The 22542-nt window shown below is 43.5% G+C and overlaps 1 protein-coding gene and 1 long non-coding RNA gene across 7 annotated transcripts in view; one reads left to right on the forward strand and one right to left on the reverse strand.

Moving 5' to 3' along the window:
• The window catches only part of USP47 (ubiquitin specific peptidase 47), a 107476-nt gene that overhangs the window by 50755 nt on the left and 34179 nt on the right, over window positions 1-22542 (reverse strand). For all 4 annotated transcript variants that reach the window (XM_053286441.1, XM_053286438.1, XM_053286437.1 and 1 more), the window contains 3 exons: window positions 17405-17518; window positions 15096-15234; window positions 13219-13315 (listed from right to left, as the gene is read on the reverse strand). In XM_053286441.1, coding sequence (XP_053142416.1) covers window positions 13219-13315; window positions 15096-15234; window positions 17405-17518 — 350 coding nt within the window. The remainder of the gene's footprint in view (window positions 1-13218; window positions 13316-15095; window positions 15235-17404; window positions 17519-22542) is intronic.
• The window catches only part of LOC128340787 (uncharacterized), a 45763-nt gene continuing 30911 nt past the window's right edge, over window positions 7691-22542 (forward strand). For all 3 annotated transcript variants that reach the window (XR_008313956.1, XR_008313953.1, XR_008313955.1), the window contains exon 1: window positions 7691-7794. This is a non-coding gene — a long non-coding RNA (uncharacterized LOC128340787). The remainder of the gene's footprint in view (window positions 7795-22542) is intronic.

Raw genomic sequence — 22542 nt, forward strand, 5'->3', positions numbered from 1 at the left:
GTAGTTTTCAAAGTTTGTCAGGACTCAGTGAAATAATCAATAATACAGGACAATCTTCTAGTTTACCTACATTTTACTACTGATCTTCCTCTAAAATCTGCAAATGAAGAGTAGTTCTGAAAGTGCCCTGGGGTGCACTCAAGTTCATACATGGTGACAGTGAGGCCCACAGACCTAGCCAGCACCTTGCATAAAATAAGCATGGACCCTGAACATGTCCCAGAATACTTTGCAAACAGCAAGAATTATGTAGAAAATACAAAGGGGTTCTTTGGAAGATTAGCTGTTGCAGAACCATTTAATGAAGATACTAATTTTGAAAACCACAAATCAAACAAACGATGATTGTCATCGCCTAATGAGAAATATAAATAACTTTAAACATATCTAATCATTCTTGAACATTTTATGTTATCACAAGGTCAGTTCCTAGAAATAACTGTTATAAACTAGCTTAATCCCCACAGAGCTAGTACTTGATCGCTCCCCTAACGCCCCAGCCACAGCCCCCTCACATCAGAGTTCTCTCCACCCTCACCTGAGCTGCGCTCCTGCTCTTCCTCCTCCAGTTCATTGTTTCAATCCTCCTCATCCCTCTTGGTTGCAGCTGTAGCACTGCCATCGCCAACTGGCTAAGACACAATCCCCTAACCCCAGAGGCCTCCCCACCCTCACCTGAGCCCTGTTCCTGCTCCTAGTAGCTGCTCCTGCTCCTAGGAGTAGCAGCAGCAGTTGACTGGGCCCTCCTCACTGCCGCCATGGCTGCTCATTCTCCTCAGGACACTGACAGGCTCGGGCCCATCCCTCGCTTGCCTGCCTGCCTGCCTCCCTCCCTCTGCCAATGACCTCTGTAGCTCCAAGCAGTAGCGACGGTTAACAGGCCCTTCCTCACTGCCGCCACTGCCACCATGGCCTCTCGTTCCCCTCAGGACACTGACAGGCCCAGGCCCGTCCCTCACAGTTTCTTCTCTCTCTCTTCCCTTCCCTTCTTTTTCTCTCCCCCCCCGCCCCACTCACTCTTCCCCTCCGTCTTTCTCTCTCTCCCTTCCTGAGTTAACAGATCTTGTTCATCTTGTTTCCTCATCTAATTTGCAGGATGGCAGCCTCCTTTCTCTTGAAGAGGCTCTTTCCTCCATCACAACCCCTCTCTTTGCAAACCCCTGTTCACTATACTTTTATATATTTCAATCAATTGTTTGTTTGTTTATTTATTTAACATTTATACCCTGTTCTTCCTCCAAGGAGCCCCGAGCAGTGTACTACATACTTGAGTTTCTCCTCACAACAACCCTGTGAAGTAGATTAGGCTGAGAGAGAAGTGACTGGCCCAGAGTCACACAGCTAGTATCATGGCTGAATGGGGATTTGAACTCGGGTCTCCCTGGTCCTACTCCAGCACTCTAACCACTACATCACGCTGGCTCTCACCTCTAGCGTCATTTCTGGGTTTTGAAAGAAGGTAGGTAGCATTATGTCTTCATTTAAATCAGGCCTGCTCAACTTCGGCCCTCCTGCAGATGTTGGCCTACAACTCCCATAATCCTTGGCTACTGTGGCTGGGGATTATGGGAGTTGTAGTCCAAAAACATCTGGGGGGCCTAAGTTGAGCAGGCCTGATTTAAATGGAATTCCATCAGTATTTTGGGCCAGAATTGTGGATCCATACGCATTATTACTTTATGTGGATAAAACTGAGTGTATGGCCTGTCCACCCTCAAATCAGTCTGTTCACTCACATGCCTTGCTATAGCAATTGCAATTAAGAAAACTGTTTTCAAAGTTTTCATTTGCAAAGATGCATCTCTTATAGATTCAAATGGGTGCTCTGTTAGCGATGACATACTAGCGATAAGTTCCATTGCTCCATTGGTTTTTTACCTGGTGGATACAAGTTGTTTAGTCTCTTTAAGAACTTCTTGCAATCTGGGCGGGAGAATACTGTTGCCCCATCCCATCCTGTGTGCTCGGAGGAAATAGCTGCCAAATGTCCTCTGAGAAACACATTTGCCAACCCCTTTATTTTTAAGGTTGTCATATATAGCAGGACTTGTCTCATCATGGCTTTCCTTGGGGAAAAACCATGCTGCTTAGCATACATTTTGAATCTTTTCCATTTATTGTAATAACTCTTGTAGAGTGCTTTCTATTATTGAGTAATATCTTATCTAATATCCGACCCTCCACGCAGTTATCTGTAGTGTTTTTATCTGTGGATGTTGTGCGGTACCTCCATCCCAGACCAGTAAGTCTGGTCGGAGTGGGAATCTGTGGTAGACTCCTTTTGAGAGTCTGAGAAGCGGAGCAAACCATGGCTGTCTGGGCCAGCACAGAGTCACTAGTATTCCTGATGTCTTGTCTCTCAACATTTGCTCCAGGACCCAATTTATTAATGGTTGTGGTGGGAACAGATGAAGGAGTCCTCTGTCCCATACGTGCTGAAAAGCATTGCTCAATGATCCTTTGCTGAGTCCTGCACGTGAGCAGCATCTCCGACACATTTTGTTTGCAGCAGTTGCAAACAAGTCTATCGATGGATGACCCCAACAGTTGAAGACCTTCACTAGGTATGTGTCGTTCAGTTCCCACTTGTGGTGTTGGTTCTGCAGAAACATACTGCTGAGATAGTCTGCCAGCACATTTTCTACCCCTTTTATGTAGATCACTAAAAGGTGAATCTCTTGGACTACGCACCATTCCCATATCTACAGACATAGCTGACAGAGGGAGCGAGACACTGTGCCTCTCTGTCTGTTCAAATACGCTATTGCTGCTGTATTGTCCAGACGGGATCTGCACCACTCTTTTCTGAAGCAGTGGTTTGAATACCTTTAGCGCCATAAACACCGCTAGAAATTCGAGATAGTTTATATGCATTTGTTTCTGGTGCCTTGTCCACTGTCTTTGCACTTGATGTTTGTCACAATGTGCACCCTATCCCCTCAGGGAGGCATCTGTTGTCACCCATCATGTGGCGATCAAAGGCTCGTATGATACTCCAGCCTGTAGATTTGAATGAACTGTCCACCAACGCAGTGAGTTCAACACCTTCTGAGAAAGTGTGAGCATCTTTTGTTGGCTGTCCGCATTGGAACGGAAGTTCCTTAGATACCACATCTGCAGAGCCCGCATCTGTAGAAGGGTGTAGCACACTGTGGGGTTGCACGACTATCAAACCCATTAGCCATTGTATAACTTCTGCTGGTTGTTGCTGTTTTAAGGTGATCTGTTGAACTAGGTTTTTGATTTGCAGAGATCTGTCCTTCGGTAAGTATGCCCTTTTTAACTACATATCTAGCTCCACACCTATGTAACGTATGCATTTCTGCAGTTCTAGGTTTGACTTCTTCCAGTTGACATTGATGCCCTGTTCCTCTAGAAGGCGTAGCATGAACTGGATTTGTGAAAGTAACTTTGTTGTTGCTGATCATAAGCCAGTTGTCTAAATATAGGAAGATCACTATCCCTTCAGTTCTTAAGTAGGCCACCACAACTGCCATAACCTTTGTGAACACCTGTGGTGCAGCTGACAATCCAAATGGTAGGACAGTATATTGGTACACTACATCGCCCACTGTAAACCTTAGATACTTGTGATGGTTTTCCCGTATTTCCACATGAAAATATGCATCTTTCAAGTCTAATGTTGCTGCCCATTCCTCTTTGCATAGGAGATGTAATATTCCTTGCAACGTCATCATTCTGAACTTGTGTGCCCACACATATACATTGAGTTCTCTCAAGTTCACTATTGCCCCCATCCCTCTTGGAGATTTGAAAGTACCGGGAATAATAACCGGATATTCTTTCCATCCACCGCACTGGCACACTGTTGTATTACCTGGTTTTGTAGCAACACCTGAATTTCTTCCAGTAACTCAGGAGTCAGCTTTGCATACCTCACTTCTGAAAATGGAGGTTAAGCTTCGAACTCTATTGCATAGCCAGTCTCTATAATCTTTAGCACCCACTGATCTGATATTATGTGGTGCCATGCTTGAGCATGACTTGCCAGCTTGATGGAGTTGCTGGTAATCACAAAACTATTTTTTTTGTGCTCTGGGAGATGTTACAGGTGTCTTCAGTATTAATTCCAGTGGATGGATCTGGCCATCAAAGAGTCTGTTTATTCTGGTCCCTATTGGGGTTTAGTACTCTGGCCCTTTTGTTTTTGTCCGAAACTCTTATTCCTTTGATAGGGATAGTATTGCCTTCTGAAACATTTTCCCCCACTGTTGCCTAAATGTGGCACAATGTCGGCTGTAAGTTCGATAATGGGATGCAGCTGCATTTGAAGCTGCAGATGCCAGAAAAGTCTTTGCCATATATTTTGATCCCCACCCCCCAAGACTGCATTGTTGTGTCCATGCTTTCTGCGAAAAGCCCCTTTTCATCATATGGCAAATGCTCCACCCTTTCTCGCATATCTTGTTGCAAGTTGTGTAGCGTAATCATGCATGGCGACGTAGTGTTACTGCAGTCTTCACGGCTCTTGTTTTTCTGCTAAGTGTTTAAATGTGCTTAGCAGTTGTCTCGTAACAGCTATTTTTTTCATAGGTCTGTGCAAACATTTCCTGAAATTTCTCTGGTGACATTGAGGTTGAATCCTGGAAAAGTATGTCCCATAAATGATGTTTATATCTTGCAAGACATGCAGCATAATTTGCTATTTTAATTGAGAAGCTTGAGGTGGCATATATCTTTCTTCCTAACAAATCAATTTTTCTCCCTTTTCAGCAGGAGTTGTATGACGCTGTCCACCTTTTGAAGAGGTAGCACATTCAGCCACCAAGGAGTCTGGTACTGGATGGTGCACTAGGTATGTATTCTCCTCTTCCTGGATTCTATATAATCCTTCTAATATTTTTCAAGTCCGTATAAACATCTGTAAAACCTCCCATGCTGACTGTGCTGACTTAGTAATTACAGGAAGAATGGGAAGTGCCACTGGATATGATCCTCTTGCTTTAGCCATCATATAGCCATCCTCTCGCTTTAGCCATCAGCTCACCAGGGCAATAGACATGATCACTCCTAAGCGTTCTCTCCGACTCGCTTCAAAAATGGCTCCTTGGTATAAGGAAGATCTGCGGGAACTGAAGCGGCAAGGTAGACGACTGTAGCGCAAGTGGAGGAAGACTCGATTCGAATCCGACAGATTGTGACATAGAGTGCATTTAAAGATCTATGCTCTGGCTATACGTGCAGCAAAGAAATGTTTCTTTTCTGCCCATATTGCTTCCGCAGGCTCTCGTCCAGCGGAGCTATTCAGGGTTGTGAGGGGGCTAGTAGGGCCCCCTACTCCCCTGAATTCGAATTTGGAACCATCAGTTGCCCGCTGTGACGCTTTTAATGAGTTTTTTGTGGACAAAGTCTCTCGTATTTGGGTCAATCTAGATCTAGATTTAGATTCCACAGTTATCGCAGTGTCAGATGCAGAGGTATCCAGCAACTCCTCTTGTGTGATTAGACTGGATCAATTTCAGTTTGTGACTCCTGAGGATGTGGACAAGCTGCTCGGAATGGTGCGTCCTACCACCTGTCTACTTGATCCTTGCCCAACATGGCTTATACTATCTGGCAAGAGGGTTGTTGTGGAGAGCCTGGTGGCAATTATAAATACCTCTCTGAGAGCGGGCAGGATGCCTCCTTATTTAAAGGAGGCAATTATTAGACCTATTCTTAAGAAGCCTGCCTTGGACCCTTCGGAGTTTAGTAGCTACAGGCCTGTCTCCAACTTCCCATGGTTGGGCAAGGTGATTGTGAGGGTGGTGGCCTCCCAGCTCCAGGTGGTCTTGTAGGAAACTGACTATCTAGACCTATTTCAAACTGATTTTCGGACGGGCTATGGGGTGGAGACTGCCTTGGTCGGCCTGATGGATGATCTCCAATTGGGACTTGACAGTGGAAGCGTGACTCTGTTGGTCCTTTTGGATCTCTCGGCAGCTTTCGATACTATCGACCATAGTATCCTTCTGGAACGTCTGAGGGAGTTGGGGGTGGGAGGCACTGCTTTGCAGTGGTTCCACTCCTACCCCAGATGGTGTCACTTGGAGACTGTTGCTCTTCAAAATCTGAGCTTTTATATGGGGTCCCTCAGGGCTCCATACTGTCTCCAATGCTTTTTAATATCTACATGAAACGGTTGGGAGAGATTATCCGGAGATTTGGTGCAGGCTGTTATCAGTATGCTGATGACACCCAAATCTATTTCTCCATTCATTCATTCGATTTCTATACCGCCCGTCCAAAAATGGCTCAGGGCAGAACGAACGCGCTTCCCGTGGGAATAAGAGTCTCCCCATCTCTAACGGCTTTTAAAAAGTGTCTAAAGAGTTATCTTTTTCCCCAGGCCTTTTAGCTTTTTAACTTTATAACTTTTTAAATTTTGGATTATTTATTGATTTGTTTTAAGCTGTTTTTAATATTTAATTGATTTTAATGTTCTGTTTTCATTTGTTGTGAACCACCTGAGATCTTGGGTTGAGGCAGTATAAAAATGCATTAAATAAATAAATAATAAATACTGTAGACTGGATCTTTCAGATCTACCTCTGGCTGTTATAATTAAGGATGTACATGGAACCCGTGAGGCTCAACAGTGGGCGGGGGTAACTTCAAGGGCAGGGGAGAGTGCACCTAAACCCACCCCCCATTTCCCCCGCCGGTGCTCGCTGAAAAACTGGTTCGGCGGGGTAGCAGTGTACCTCCCTGCTGCCCCATACGCTCCTCAGACCGGAAGTGACATGAAGTAGCATGCACCAATGTGCACATGCTACTTCCTGTCACTTCTGATCTGAGGAGCAGACAGGGTGGCAGGGAGGTACACTGCCGCCCTACCGGACTGGTTTTTCAGCGATCACAGGCAGGGGAAATGCGGCGGGGGTGGTGGTTAAGTGCACCCTCCCCTGTCCTTAAAGTTACCACCCCCCACACACTCGGACTGAACTTCCCAGTGTTCAAACCTGTTCGGAGGCCTGTAAAAGGGCCTCCGAACAGGTTTGTGCACATCCCTAGTTATAATTCCAAACCCCAAACCTCAGCCATCTCTCTTATCTAAGCATGAGGGTGATAGTGAAGTTTTTGGAGGTACTTCTGCTCGTGGGTCAGCAGGATATTCCCCTTTGTCATAATCTGTCTCCATAGAGTCTGTTGAATAACCATCCCCCTCATCATCATCATCCAACTGGACACATTGGTTGAGGAGCAAGACAGCAGCTCCTAGGCCACATCTGCAGCTTGTGTGCCCAATCGGTCAGGCGATATGTCCTGAATTCTTCAACTGGCACAGGCAGAGAGCACATCACAACGTCCCCTGAGCTACTCCCCCACCTCCTCCTCTCGTCAGGTGGCATTTCTGCTGCCAACCATAATAGCCTCTACCCTGCTTCAGTTCAGCCAGGCATGCTACACTGAGGGATGTTGGCAATGCTACTGCTAGGAGTGCAGAGACTTCAGCCAGCATCACCCTCATCCTTTGTGCTTGGCATACTCTCACCTCTAACACAGTTTGCCAAGTGTGGGGAAATGACCTGCTGTGCTATGCTTCCCTTCAGTCTTGACTTGAAAGTGGTGGCTATGAAGAATTGACTAGTTAAGAACCATTTGTGGGTTTATACATTGCTTGGTCTGGGGGTTAGTGGGTTAAAGCATGGAGACTGTTGCTAGGTACTTAGATTGACAGGAGGAGTTCTACAGGTGTGTGCTTTTGAGTCAGCTAGAAGTTAACCGCCAAGGAAGAAGCTGGCAGAAACGGACTCAGACTGGAGGACAGAAAAACTAGTTGTGAATTTCTTGGTAAGAACCATCACTTGTTTTGTTTGCTTTTCTTTGTGAAATAGTACATCCTCTTTATTTTTAACTCTTTGGATCTCCTCTACTGGAGTAATACCCCATGCCTAATGCATTCCCTGCTATCAAGGGCAGTAAATATAAAAGAGAGCACTACTGAAGGTAAATGGTGGCAGTAGATACAGGAGCTGTCACAGCAGTCTAACAGGGATTCCCAGATGTTGTTGATTACAACTCCTAGAATCTCCAAATGTAATGGCTTTTGCTTGGGGATTATGGGAGTTGTAGTCAACAACATCTGGGAATTCCTGTTAGGGGGAACACTGGTCATCACCCATGTGAAAGGTTGCAGCTCCTCCTTCATTTGTTTCTGCAACCTTTTAACCAGAGCCACCACCTAGTGAACAATCTCAAAGCTGACATCCATATTTCTGGACAATTTCTCCATCTTCCTCTTGAGCATGTTAATCAAGGGATGACTTGCACATGTCTGCCAGGGTTGCCACCAATATCCCTCAGTGATATCCAAAAAAAAGGCCACTGCTCTAACCCAATTATTTTTTTCTAAAGCCACTACATAAAGAGCATGATGTTACCCAACTAGCTTTACAAGCATATTGTGACGTGATGAAAGGAAGGTGGTGTGTGTATTTACCAAGGGTACTTTAAACATTTTCCCATTTCTAATCTTCCCAACAGGATCTTGTTTTGCTGTGACTATATATGCTCTCTTAATAATCAATAACTCTCTTTATGAGGGTCTTCAGGTTTGGAACACAGTGATGTAGGCTACAGAATAGTTTCTTTGATAATACAGTTTACTTCCAGTGTTTACAAGCCTGGGTTTATATCCACTTTCGTCCCAGAGCTCATATATTAGAATTACATTATGTTTAGTTTCACAGAACCTTTCCTGGTTCACTTAAACCCAACCTTCCCCAAGACCATATCTCAGACACACTCTGTGTCCTCTCAGTACACATTCCTTCTGCTAACTTATTTTACTCAGAACCCAACTGGGTTCTCATTACTTCCAGACCTCTTACTAGGCTGTTTGACAGACACCTTCACTCTGTGAAGTTTCAGGGGCAACTGGCATTCTTAACAGAATTCCAACTGCTCTAACAGCTTTTCTCCACAAGGGGGTGCCCTAGCCACAGCTACAGGGCTTGTCTCTGTCAACTACACTTCGCATGAGACTTAATACCTTTCATGACTTGACAATTCTATTCAGTTCATCTTCTTACCCATTTATTTCATCACACATATCAAAGGTGATTTTCCTTGACACAATTCTGAGGCTCCCTATGCTTGCAGAGCCAACTTCCCTTGCAAGATAGCTCTAAATTTATACCGCAGCTAGCTCCCCTCAATATCCTGTTGTGGCCAAATTACAAATGAGTAGGTCCTTATTTAAAGGAAAGGAATCTGGTTCCGGTATTATCTGAGCCACATTAATTACAATGATTGGCAATTTAACTGAGGTGGTATATAAGAAAATTTTAATAAATAAGAAATTCAAAGAGCTTAAGTCCCTGGGAACTATGATGTTGATTCTCTTTATTTAGCAGGGGGAGAGTATCTGGCTCTATCCACCACCAGCACAGTACCTCCAGTGACTGTTGCTGGTGTCTATCTCATGTTTCTTTTTTGATTGTGAGTCCTTTAGGGACAGGAACCCATCTTATTTATCTATTATTTCTATGTAAACCACTTCGGAAACTTTTGTTGAAAAGTGGTATATAAATATTTGTTGTAGTAAATTGCCTATTAAATGAGAAGTGTGTGCTCCATTAAATCTGAATTTTTCAGATACAAGGCCTTGATTGATTGATTGATTGATTGCCGTCAAGTCGGTGTCTACTCTTAGTGACCACATAGATAGATTCTCTCCAGGATGATCCGTCTTCCACTTGACCTTTAAGGTCTCTCAGTGGTGCATTCATTGTTGTCATAATTAAGTCCATCCACCTTGATGCTGGTCATCTTCTTAATCATAAAAGGCAGAAGCTATCCACCACTCCAATGTCTTTATTATCAATCCTGAGGCTGGTTGGGTTAGGGCTTCTGAGGCTTTTTTACATTCAGTCATAGTCCCATTTTTTCACTGTGCTCCTTGACTTTCATTACTAGTGCTTGCAGATCATCCACATTCTCAGCTATCAGAGTGGTGTCATCAGTGTAGTGCATGTTACTGATGTTTCTTCCTCCAGCTTTAAAACCACGCTCATCTTCTTCCAATCCAGCTTCTCTCAGTATATGTTCAGCATATAAACTGAATAAAGAAGGAGAAAGTATACAGCCTTGCCTTACTCCTTTGGCAATCGGGAACCACTCTATTTCACCATTTTCTGTCTCAACTGTGGCTTCCTGTCCTGTGTATAGGTTTCTCATAGGAACAATGAGATGTTCTGGGATGCCCATTTTCCTCAGGATATTTCGCAACTTGACAAGGTCGACACAATCAAAGGCTTTTATGTAGTCAATAAAGCACATATTGACTTCTTCTTTGTATTCTTTGGCTTTCTCAATTACCCAGCATATGTCAGCAATGATGCATCTTGTTTCTCAGCCTTTTCTGAAACCAGCTTGAACACCAGGCATTTCCCATTCCACATAGAGCTCTAATATGCGTTGGATGATCCTGAGCATTATTTTGCTAGCATGTGGAATTAAGGATACTAGCTGGGCCGGGCACAGAGCATCTGCACCTCCGCAGGCCCACTTCTCCCGCCCTCCATGCCCTGCCCGGCGCTTTCTCTCTCCCTCGCCCGGCGCTTTCTGGCTGGTGGGCTGGTCTCTCACACCCACCCAATTCTCTGCTGGCAGGAGCAGCCCGCTTCTTCTCCCTGCCCCCCCCCCATATGGCGCTTTCTGGCTGACGGGCCGGCCAGAAAGCCGGCTTGCCACCTCCTCCCACCTGCCTGCCAATTCCTGGCGGCCAGGCCAGGCCAGGCTGCCGCCGCCTCCTCCTCCTCCTGGCGGCCAGGCCAGGCCTAGCCTGGCCGGTCCACCGCCACCTCATCCTGGCAGCCAACCCGCCACCGCCTGCTGTTTTCGGCGGCCGACCCAGCCTGGTCCACCACCATTGTCTCCCCGTCCCTGTCACTATCCTCAGGCAGCTGCTCTCGTTAGAGCTGCCACACATGGGATTAGCAACAGGTAAGCCTAGGAGAAATAAAATATATAGACGATTGTGTGATAGTTTGCACAATCTGTTGAGTCTCCTTTCTTTGGTATGGCTATGTAGACTGACCTCTTCCATCTGTTGGCCACTGTATCATTCTCCAAATTTGCTAGCATAGTTTGGTTAGAGCCTTGACTGAGTCTTCCTCTGTTTCTTGCCATACTTCTGTAGCTATTCCATCAATTCCTGTAGCCTTCCGACTTGGTAATGACCAGAGTGCTGATCTAACTTCATCTTCCCATCAGTGGTCCCTCTAATTTTTTTCATCTCTGTGCAGAATGAGTTTTGTTCTGGGCAGCAGTATCAAGGCACTGTGTGCGCACATACATCCAGAGTGGGGCCTTCCTTATTCAACCTGAACGGGATCTAAAATTAACTGAGCTGACATCAGAACACCTGTGTGCACATGCCTTAGAGGGAACAGTGCTTCCCTTACTAGAGGTTCTTGCAAGTAGGGAATATCTTCTAGAGCAGTGTTTCTCCACTATTTTGGAGTCATGGAGCAGTAGATTCTTTGTACCCAGTTTCCCGGATCGGCAGTTAGTAAAGGGGTTGCCCCCCTCGCCGCCACCCCTTCCCCCAGTGATGTCATGCACAAAGGGGGCAGGGCCCAGGGTCCATGGAGCCCAGGCGAGCTCTCCAGAGCTCATTTCTAGGAAGGCAGCCCTTGCTGCTGGATAATGTTCATTTCACTTCCTCAAAATGAACATTATCCAGCAGCAAGAGCTGCCTGGCAATCTGCTTTGGAAAGCTCCTGCTGGCGGCCTCCACCAGCCCAAAATTGTTTTTTGGAGGATGATTTTTATTAGTGATGCCTCACAGACCAGTACCCAACGCCTTGCGGACTGGCACATGAGAGTATCTTGGATGTTGACATCCCTGCTGTACAGATTTTCAGTATACTCCTTCCATCTCTGTTTGATCTTCTCTGAATCAGTTACTATCTGTCCTTTGGCATCCCTTAACTTACCAATTCGAGGTCAGAACCTCCTTCTGAGTTCAGAGATCTTTTGGAAAACTTTCCTTGTTTTTCCGTGTCTATCTTACAATGTATAGTATTCTTACAATGTCTTAAGAATACTATAATGCCATCCTCCCCATGCGAATGGAACAGAAAACAGAAAAGTTGCAAGCAGCAAAAAAGCTGCCCATTGCGATCAGTGGAAATGTTGTAATAATGTTTGCCTTTTTAAAAAAAATTGCCCATAAAATGGGTTTCTTATAATAATCACTCTAAAACTTGGCAGATATGATACCATAAGGGAGTAGCACAATACCCAAAAGGTCCGTGCAATTTGGTTGGAAAATATCAATATTAAAGAAAGGATATTAAAGAAAGAAATTCTTAAAGAAAGGATTAAAATAATTGAAATAAAAGTAAAACAAATATGAATGGAAAATAATTACTATTCTTTTTCAGTTTTCCATTATTTTTCAAAGCAAAATGAGTGGAAATTAGTGGGGCACATTCCTAGTTATTACTTCCCAAAAGCAAACATTTGAAAGTAGACAAACTGTAAACTATCGAGTGATCATATCAGGTTGAATTCTCACCTAAATAAAATTTTAGAAAGACTGTCATATTGGGATTACACAGTGCCTAGAACCATTCATAGTTCTTTTGTGGAAATTGAATTTAGTGTCACACAAAGATTACTCCTGAAGTATGGTAAAGAAAAAATTCTCTTCTACTTTTTGAAGACACAGCTGACAACTATGTTACTTCTGAAGCGTTTGTTCCAGTACATCAGTTACCTAAAAAAATTTACAGCACAATAAGATCATGCTACTTCAAATAGCAGTAGCTGTTATAGGAGAATCTATGTGGTTGCTAACAGTCGACACCGATTTGACGGCACTTAATTATAGGAGCATGAATAATATACTCTGTCAAATTCATTAGGTGACCACCACAGTAATAAACTGCTGCTTTATCTAGGAGGCAGATGTTAAATCTGAAATAAGGAGTAACAATATTGTTGGATCATTTTAGGAAGAATGTGCACATCTGAATAGAAACAAAAATACTGCACACATAGAAATACACAGACATCTTTCTAGCTATCCTGTTGCAGCTCTCATAATATTTTGCCACAATGATCAACAAGCTTTTCATGCAATTTTAAAACTATCACAAATTCACATATTCTTTTTTGGGGGAAACAAACACTTCTGAAGTGACAAGTGATAGTCCAAAAGATACTACTACTTATGACAATATTAAGATGCATTCATAGACTTACTTGTATAAAGCATTTCTAAATTCAGGAGTCATGAAAAGGGTTTGTAGAAGACTGTTCAAATAGCAGGTCATTGCTTGATTTACTAGGCCCACATACCCTAAAATAGATATTTGAGACATGATTAATAGTTGTTCATGCTGGCTCTGAACAGGGAATCAATCAAGGGGAAAGTAGCAGTTTTTCTAGTGTTGTATGTGAAATCCTAGTTCAATAGGAATAAGTAACAAATCTGATACTAATAAGTGTGAAAGACATCTTTACTATTTCCTACTACTAATATTATAAGTCTATCACGCTAACAACACAATTCTTATCAATTATATTTTTCACTCAAGACATGACCAAAAGGTACACAAGAAATACTCTGTTACATTTGCACTCAGGTTACTTTTGCATTCCAAATAGGAGATCCACATTCAGGTCAGATGGAATCTAAATGAATACAAGTTTCTTTTGGTGAGAATCCAAGTGGCAAATGACCACCCTCCCTATTTCTGCCACTGTCTACCTAGACATGCAGAGCTCCACATTTCTACTCGCCATCTCTGCCATGACAAGTTTTCCATTGGCCTCTAGAGAGGGTGACAGAAGAAGCTCCAGTCTCTCTCTCCAGATTAGAAGTAGGGAGGTGGGATGAGGAATTCTGCAGTTGTGTTAACCTACAAGAGTGCCAGTCCAACTACATGGAAGATCCCTGCCCGCTTTTTAAGCTTCAGGCTGAAGAGCAAGGCAGTTGGCCATTTTGGTGAACAAGCAAAGCACTCTGAACATTTTGCGAATCTGGCACTAATGGAAGTGCCAGCTTGTCTTTCCCTCCAAGTGGGATGGAATGGCTGGCCATTTCCTACAGTGGGAGGCTGGGGCTGCCCATTCTCGTGCTGGAAGGCTGAGCTCCCACTACACAGACACAGTCTTGCTTGCTCAACACCAACACCATCTCCTGCTCCTCACCTAGCTCCAAGTTTGGAATTGCAGAAGGGGTGTGCATGGTCCAAACAATTGTGTGGGTGACACACATCACAACTGCGGAGTTCTCTCTCTGCCCAAGCACCTCTTCAGTTCGAGTTGGAACTGGGAGGGGAGCAGGGGAGAGTCCCCATGTGGAAATGCAATCCAAGATCAGGGATCAAGGCCAAAATCCTCAATTCTGAATACTGCCTTCTGGCCTCTGAGGTTCTAAATGGCCTGGGTTCAGTTTATCTGAAGGACTGCTGTCTCCATATGAACTTGCCAGAGTCCTGGGATTGGTTTCTACAGGCCTGCTCTTGGGTTTGCCTCTAGGAGAAATCCATTTGGCTGGTACCAGAGACACAGGCAGTGCTGCTCAGTGGTAGTGCCACAACTTTAGAATGCCCGCCACACTAAAATCCAACTGACGCTTTCTATCCATTTTAAAATGGTTTACCATTAGCCAACTATGCCTTGTTCTTATCTGGTTTTGCTTGCTGCTTTATTTGTATTTTAAAGTTTTGTTTTTATACTGTTATCCACCTTGAGCTGTAATTCACAGGAAAGGTGGGATACAGACCTTTGAATCAAACTAAATAGCTAATCCTACATACACTTACCTGGGACTAAACCCCATTTAATACCGCAGGACTTAGTTACAAGTATATAACTGAAGGATTGTGCTGAAGGGTAGGAAAAGGGTCAGGGAGACTGCACATTTTGGAATGGCTATGAAGAACAGACAAAATGTGTGGCCCTCTGCACTATACTGCTCCTGGCAGCAACTGTAGAACTTAATTGCTAAAGCCAGCACATATATGCACCAGCTGGAGTGCTCTGGCTACTTTTCCTCTTACCAAACAACTGTTAACACAGTACTATCTGCCCTACGCTTTATTCAATGGAAAGGATTACACTGGACATCATACCCGTTTCTGATTTATTGAGAATTGATGAATAAGAGTAGTTCTGGCTGACATAATCATTGGCACAACCAACTGAACCTTCTCGTGGAAGAGGGCCTATGAATTGATCTTGATTGCAGTCGTCTGCTCCACTGGACTCCTCCTAAAAGATTGGATATATTAATTAGCCCATGTTTAAGGATGTTGATACAAATGCATCAATACGAAGTATGATAAGGTCAGGACTCTTAGATGGTGCATTCAAATAAGACAATACCACCACCTATGAGACCACAAGCAGTACAGAAGGTTTCACACAAACCCTTTCTCCAAGATCTCAGTTATGGGGACAATGGTGGAGAATTGCCAATGTAGGCTGTCCAACAAGTAATCAGTGAAGACTAAAGCATAGATCACTAGTTAGAGGACAAATGCTCAGGTGTATCTTCTTCAAACTACTGGGTCCAGACATACCTCCTACATGTCTCAAGCAATGATCTTTTATACCCTCAGATGGGGCTAATCAGTATACAAAGCCACTTTTCTGCTCTCAAATGGCACAGGTGGATGGGAGTAACTTTTTCTCCCTGCAAAGCAATTACATATAGTTCTGCGAGTACAGAATACATCTTTTGTGTTTAAAGCCTTGATGAAGATCTTTCCTGAATGCATGTTTTGAAAATTAGAGCTGTTTGGATTCTTAAAGAGATGGGTGACTGGGGAAAGGGCTGGGAATGGCTTACTTCTGTTAGCACAGGCAGAGCCATAGATTTGAAATTCTGGAAGTTAACCTTGTATCCCCTCCAGTGGCTGTTGCTGGGGTCAATCTTATATTTCATTTTAGAATGTGAGCCCTTTGGGGACAGGGGACCATCTTATTTATGTATTATTTTTCTATGTAAGCCTCTTTGAGAACTTTGGTTGAAGAGTGGTATATAAATATCCGTAGTAGTAGTATTCTGAAGCATGATCCCTCATGACGTAGAAAAAGTGTCTCTACTGACCAGAATTCAATACTGTAAAGTGAATGTCCTAGTGAGCTTTATAAAACATTTTATAGTCAGCAGTAACCAATTGAAACATTAAAGACAATTTGGAGAATAAGGCCAAAGTTCCACCACCATTCCTGAAGCTTCTTTTATGAGATGAAGGTACAGGGTGAGGAGGAGAGAGAAGCGGTTGGTACCCAGTCACGCATCAACTATAAAAGGGATTGGAAAGCATAGGATTGATTGTTCATCTGGGTCCAAAACAAGAAAGCAGAGAAACAAGTTTGGTTGGGAAAAGATAAAGCCAACCCAAGGGAAAGAAAAAAGTTAGGGCACTGTAGGCATCCCTAAGATTAAGATGAGTACTGTATATTACTCCCTCCCAGTCTCCCTCTCCTCTGGGGGTAAGTCAAGTCAATTTATTTCCATTTACAGTGTATTTATTTATTCATTCAATTTCTATACCGCCCTTCCAAAAATGGCTCGGGATGGTTTACACAGAGAATGAATGAATGAATGAATGAATGAGAAAGAGTGTAGGCAGAAAAGAAAATAGAAAGCGCTATGGATGTGAACAGAACTGCGGCGGGGTGGTTCAAAGGCGGCAGGGGTGCCGCTTTAAGAGAGGGGGAGGGTACATTTACCCCTCCCACCACTTCCTCCCCCACCGGCATCTTTTGTTAAGAAAGCCGATTGGGGCATCAGCATACCTCCCTGCCACCCCGTTGCCCCCGTTGGCCAGAAGTCCCCGACGAGTAAGTAACAGCTGCAACTCGAGTGACCTGCACACTTAAGTTGCTTCTCCCAGTCCAGTGGCTGAGAAGGCTGTGCTTTACTAGAGCACCTCTCAAGGCTGAGCACTGGGATATGCCCTATGACAAGGTTCCTGAACATCAAGTTGTGTAAGCCAATAATTCACTTCCATTTAGGGCTGAGTCCAGGAATATTCCAGTATGTTCACCAGAACTTTGGCATGACCAAGAGTCTAAAATTCCACACCACCATTATTTAAATATGATATGTAGATATCCCTGAAGGTGCTTCTACAGAAGGCTATCCATTTCACTTTCAAGTAAAAGTCTTTTTGTAAAAGTCTTCACAACACAAAAATTATGGTTATAAAACAAAACATCACTATTAAATATATACCTATTTATATTACCAATGCCTTATCCTACAATCTCTAACAAAATATTCCAGACCTAAAGTTGACCATGGAAAATTAAATATTGCTATTTTTTACATCAGGAAATCCAAATTACATAAAAGAAACGATTCTTCATACATGCTGCAAAATAATATAGCACACTAAAGAATAATTATCGTAAATAAGAGTTCTCTTACCAAAGCTATTTGAGGTTTTTTCCCATCTTTATCTGTCAGAAGCAGAAGATTCCTTTTCCCAGGCTCAAAACCAGCATCAACAATAGATTTATCATTAGATTGATCCAACAGTGCCTATAAGAATTAAATCAACTGTGGTTTACCACAAATTCATCTACTATTTGTTTTGAGACTCAGATCACAGGATAGGAGGTGGGCAACGTTTCCAGCACTACATGTGAAGTTATATAACAAACTGAAATATCGTTGCTAATCAGCATATTTTAGCTACATTCAGCACTTACCGGGGGGGGGGAACTAGGGATGTGCACCCAAACGCTTTGGTGCCATCCAAAAGGTGGCAAGGGGTTCCCTTAAGAGGAGATGGGCAGGTCCTACCTGCCCATCCTCCAAACCCCCGCCACCCTGCACCACCCCATCATGGTGTTGTTCAACCAGAAATATCTCCATGCAAGCAGCAGCTTGTGCCGCTTTCCTCTTTAAAACACCGCGCCGTGGCGACGGGATGGTTCCCCAGCATCATGCAACAGCATGCTGGCCCCGCAAATGGTGCCAGTGCATGCACCAATGCCATTTATGTGCCAACGCCGCATGAGGGATGCTGGGGAAGCATCCTGTCACCGCAGCACGCTGTTTTAAAGGAGAAAGCGGCACAAGCTGCCTCTTGCACTGAGGTATTTCCATCTGAACAGCGCCACAGTGTGGCGGTTTGGGGTGGCAGGGGCTTGGAGGAGGTGTAGGTAGGACCTGCCCGCTTCCTCTTAAGGGAACCCCTCACTCTTCACTGAATTTTTTTGGCGCCTCTCTGAAGAGGTTGAAACATTTTTTGTTTCAACCAAAAGCCTATGGACCCCCCAAAAAAGCTTCACATATCTGTCTGCTAATCCACTGCTGAAACAGAAAAACAGGCCCACAATCTGATACTTAATACATTTCCTGAATATTGATCTACTTAATGGCCAGTGTAACAGCATTAGAACCTAAACATCCAATACAAAGTTCATAGGCTTCAGAAGAGCTGTAATTACAATTTAAGAGCTGCTATAACATATACAGAACCAAACACACACTTAAAGAGTGGTGTGCCCTGAAGGGGAGGAAAAGCACAGGACAGGGAGCTCCTACAGTCAACTCCTAATTATATTAGGTGTTTATATTTTACGCATTTTTAAATATGTTTTCATGTTTGGTCTTTGACAGTGTACAAATAAATAGGAGATCTGCACTCCATTTTGTTGGCAGACTAGAACACTGGTGATTGACCTACCTTATGTACATTCAAGGATTAACAGTATGTAACAGCTCAATGTTGGAAAAAATCAGTGATACTATCACACACTGATTTAAAGAAATCAAGCAAGTATTTTCTGCCTACCTGGCACACTAGCAAAGAACAACACTATAAACTCAGATTAGGCATGATTTTTTAAATTGCCCAAATGCTAAGCTTCAGAAATAGATATCAAAACAGAAAAGTTATTTAACCACTCATTTGTTATTAGCCTGTAGCCCAGACCTTTCCACCCTTCCCATGCAAAGCAGAGGTGCCAGCCTAGCTGTCCTGTCTCTCTTCTGAGCCAAACATGGGTGGATGGCAGCCAGAAAGTTGACAAACAACCTTCAGTCTCTAGATACAGCTTTAGATATAGGTGTGGTTTTTTAAAAAGTTCATACCAGTTCTCACCACTCTTGTACTTTCTTTCATTAATGAATCAAGCATTATTTTTAACATTTTCCTTCCATAATTCAACTGATAAAACCAAACTATGTATGTGTATGCACAAAGGCTCAAACATTGGGCCAAAAACCAACAGGATGAATTTCAACAGAACTAAACGTAAAGACCTACATTTAAGAAAAATCAAATGCACAAGTGCCCAGCTTGGGTCCAAAGTAGTTAAGAGAGCACTTCCTTTGTAATGAACCCTGCTGTCTATTAAGATCTTCTGTGGAGGTCTGGTTATGGTTGCCAGTGGCTATCTGGTAGCAACTCGGAACTGGGCCTTCTCTGTGGCTTCCCCAGGGCTTTGGAATGCACTCCCTGTCAAAATAAGAGTTTCTCCATCTCTGATTGCATTTAAAAAGACACTTAAGACACACCTGTTTTCTCAGGCTTTTAATAAAAAATAATTTTAAAATGTTTGTTTTATTCTGTGAAATTGTTTTGTTTTTTATTGTTTTTATATTGTATTTTGGATTGTATATCAGGTGGTGGATAGATAGATAGATAGATAGATAGATAGATAGATAGATAGATAGATAGATAGATAGATAGATAGAGTACAGCATGGCAGAAACCTGAAAGGGACCTATCTGTCTTAGTAGATTCCAAGTTGAATATGAGTCAGTGGTGTGATGAGCTGCTAAAAAATTGTATGCAATCTTAGGCTGCAGTAACAGAAGCATATGTCCAGATCCCAAGACATAATCATTCCACTCTGTTAGGCACTGATCAGATCTGACTTGTGTGTGTCCAGTTCTGGGCACTGCATTTTAAGAAGAACATTGATAAACAGGAACAGGTTCAAGCGAGGGAAACAAAGATGGTGGGAAGGGCGGGGTCCTGGATACCAAGTCCTATGAGTTGAAGGAGCTAGGTATGTTTAGCCTGGAAAAGAGACTAATAAGTGGTCTTGGAGATGGTTTCAGATTTGGTGTTGAAAACTCCCAGAATGACTCTTTTGGGTGACCAACATCCATGCTGAGGCTGCCTTGCCTGGGGTGGCTCAAGACTTCATGGCCACAGTAGGATTGTCCCCACGTTACTGGTCCAACACATGAATTGGGGCACACTTTGGATCAGGTTTTCTCAACTGGGCAGGAGGATGGTGATTTGAAAGTGGGGTATGTGTCATGTCCTTGTCAGAGTCAGATCATTTCCTTTTGTAGTTTAGTGTTTCAACAGTTATACCATTCTGCAAGGGCAGGGGACCAATTAAAATAATCTGTTCTCTGAGACTGATAGATGCCTGAGGGCTTTGGGGGATTTTCCACCTGGAATGGCAGACACTCCTGTCAAAGCTCTAGTTGTTCTCTAGAACTGAGAGATAGCTCAGGCGGTTGACATGATCACCACCAAAAGCACACTTTATTGCAAAGCAGAGTCCATACAGTACCTTGGTATATACCTGAGCAGAGGATGAAGCAGCAAGCTGGGAGATGGCTGGAGCACAAGTGGCAGAAAAATCAGAGGGAGTCAGAGCAAACCTGGTAAGAGCTCATTATTGTGCCTATTCTGTGGCAGCTTGGAGGAAGTTTTCCTTTCTTTCTACCATTGCATCATCTCAGTCTTGTCTAGTACAGGGTGGTGCAGGGCCTTCTGAAGGGCAAGATGTAGTAGAACCCTCGGTAGCATGCTGTGATGCATTTTCATAGCACTTTTAAGATAAAGTACAGGTGAAACTCGAAAAATTAGAATATCGTGCAAAAGTTCATTAATTTCAGTAATGCAAATTAAAAGGTGAAACTGATATATGAGATAGACGCATTACATGCAAAGCGAGAGAAGTCAAGCCTTAATTTGTTATAATTGTGATGAACATGGTGTACAGCTCATGAGAACCTCAAATCCACAATCCCAGAAAATTAGAATATTGTGAAAAGGTTCAACAGTCTAGGCTCCAGGTGTCCCACTCCAATCAGCTAATCAATCCATAACACCTGCAAAGGGTTCCTGAGCCTTTAAATGGTCTCTCAGTCTGGTTCATTAGGAATCACAATCATGGGAAAGACTGCTGACTTGACAGTTGTGCAGAAAACCATCACTGACACCCTCCATAAGGAGGGAAAGCCTCAAAAGGTAATTGCAAAAGAAGTTGGATGTTCCCAAAGTGCTGTATCAAAGCACATTAATAGAAAGTTATGTGGAAGGGGAAAGTGTGGAAGAAAAAGGTGCACAAGCAGCAGGGATGACCGCAGCCTGGAGAGGATTGTCAGGAAAAGGCCATTCAAAAGTGTTGGGGACTTTCACAAGGAGTGGACTGAGGCTGGAGTTAGTGCATCAAGAGCCACCACACACAGACGGATCCTGGACATGGGCTTCAAATGTTGTATTCCTCTTGTCAAGCCGCTCCTGAACAACAAACAACGTCAGAAGCGTCTTACCTAGGCTCAAGAAAAAAAGAACTGGTCTTTTGCTCAGTGGTCCAAAGTCCTCTTTTCTGATGAGAGCAACTTTTGCATCTCATTTGGAAACCAAGGACCCAGAGTCTGGAGGAAGAATGGAGAGGCACACAATGCAAGATGCTTGAAGTCCAGTGTGAAGTTTTCACAGTCTGTGTTGATTTGGGGAGCCATGTCATCTGCTGGTGTTGGTCCAATGTGCTTCATTAAGTCCAGGGTCAACGCAGCCGTCTATCAGGAGATCTTGGAGCACTTCATCCTTCCTTCCGCAGACGAGCTGTATGGGGATGCAGACTTCATTTTCCAGCAGGACTTGGCACCTGCCCACACTGCCAAAAGTACCAAAACCTGGTTCAGTGACCATGGGATTACTGTGCTTGATTGGCCAGCAAACTCGCCTGACCTGAACCCCATAGAGAATCTATGGGGCATTGCCAAGAGAAGGATGAGAGACATGAGACAAAACAATGCAGAAGAGCTGAAGGCCGCTATTGAAGCATCATGGTCTTCCATAACACCTCAGCAGTGCCACAGGCTGATAGCATCCATGCCACGCCGCATTGAGGCAGTAATTGCTGCAAAAGGGGCCCAAACCAAGTACTGAATACATATGCATGCTTATACTTTTCAGAGGTCCGATATTGTTCTATTGACAATCCTTGTTTTATTGGTTTCATGTAATATTCTAATTTTCTGGGATTGTGGATTTGGGGTTCTCATGAGCTGTACACCATGATCATCACAATTATAACAAGTTTAAGGCTTGACTTATCTCGCTTTGCATGTAATGCGTCTATCTCATATATCAGTTTCACATTTTAATTTGCATTACAGAAATTAATGAACTTTTGCACGATATTCTAATTTCTCGAGTTTCACCTGTAGCTCACATTCATAATGAGTTGAACTCTACAACTAATGCAGTGTCATTGGGTGAAGTGTCCAGACTATCATCTGGTCCAGTTTTACTCTTTTGCTAAAGAGTTTCAATTATTGGTGCCCGATACTAGTGGACT

Source organism: Hemicordylus capensis, chromosome 1 (genome assembly GCF_027244095.1).
Source record: "Hemicordylus capensis ecotype Gifberg chromosome 1, rHemCap1.1.pri, whole genome shotgun sequence".
NCBI classification, from domain to species: Eukaryota; Metazoa; Chordata; class Lepidosauria; order Squamata; family Cordylidae; genus Hemicordylus; species Hemicordylus capensis.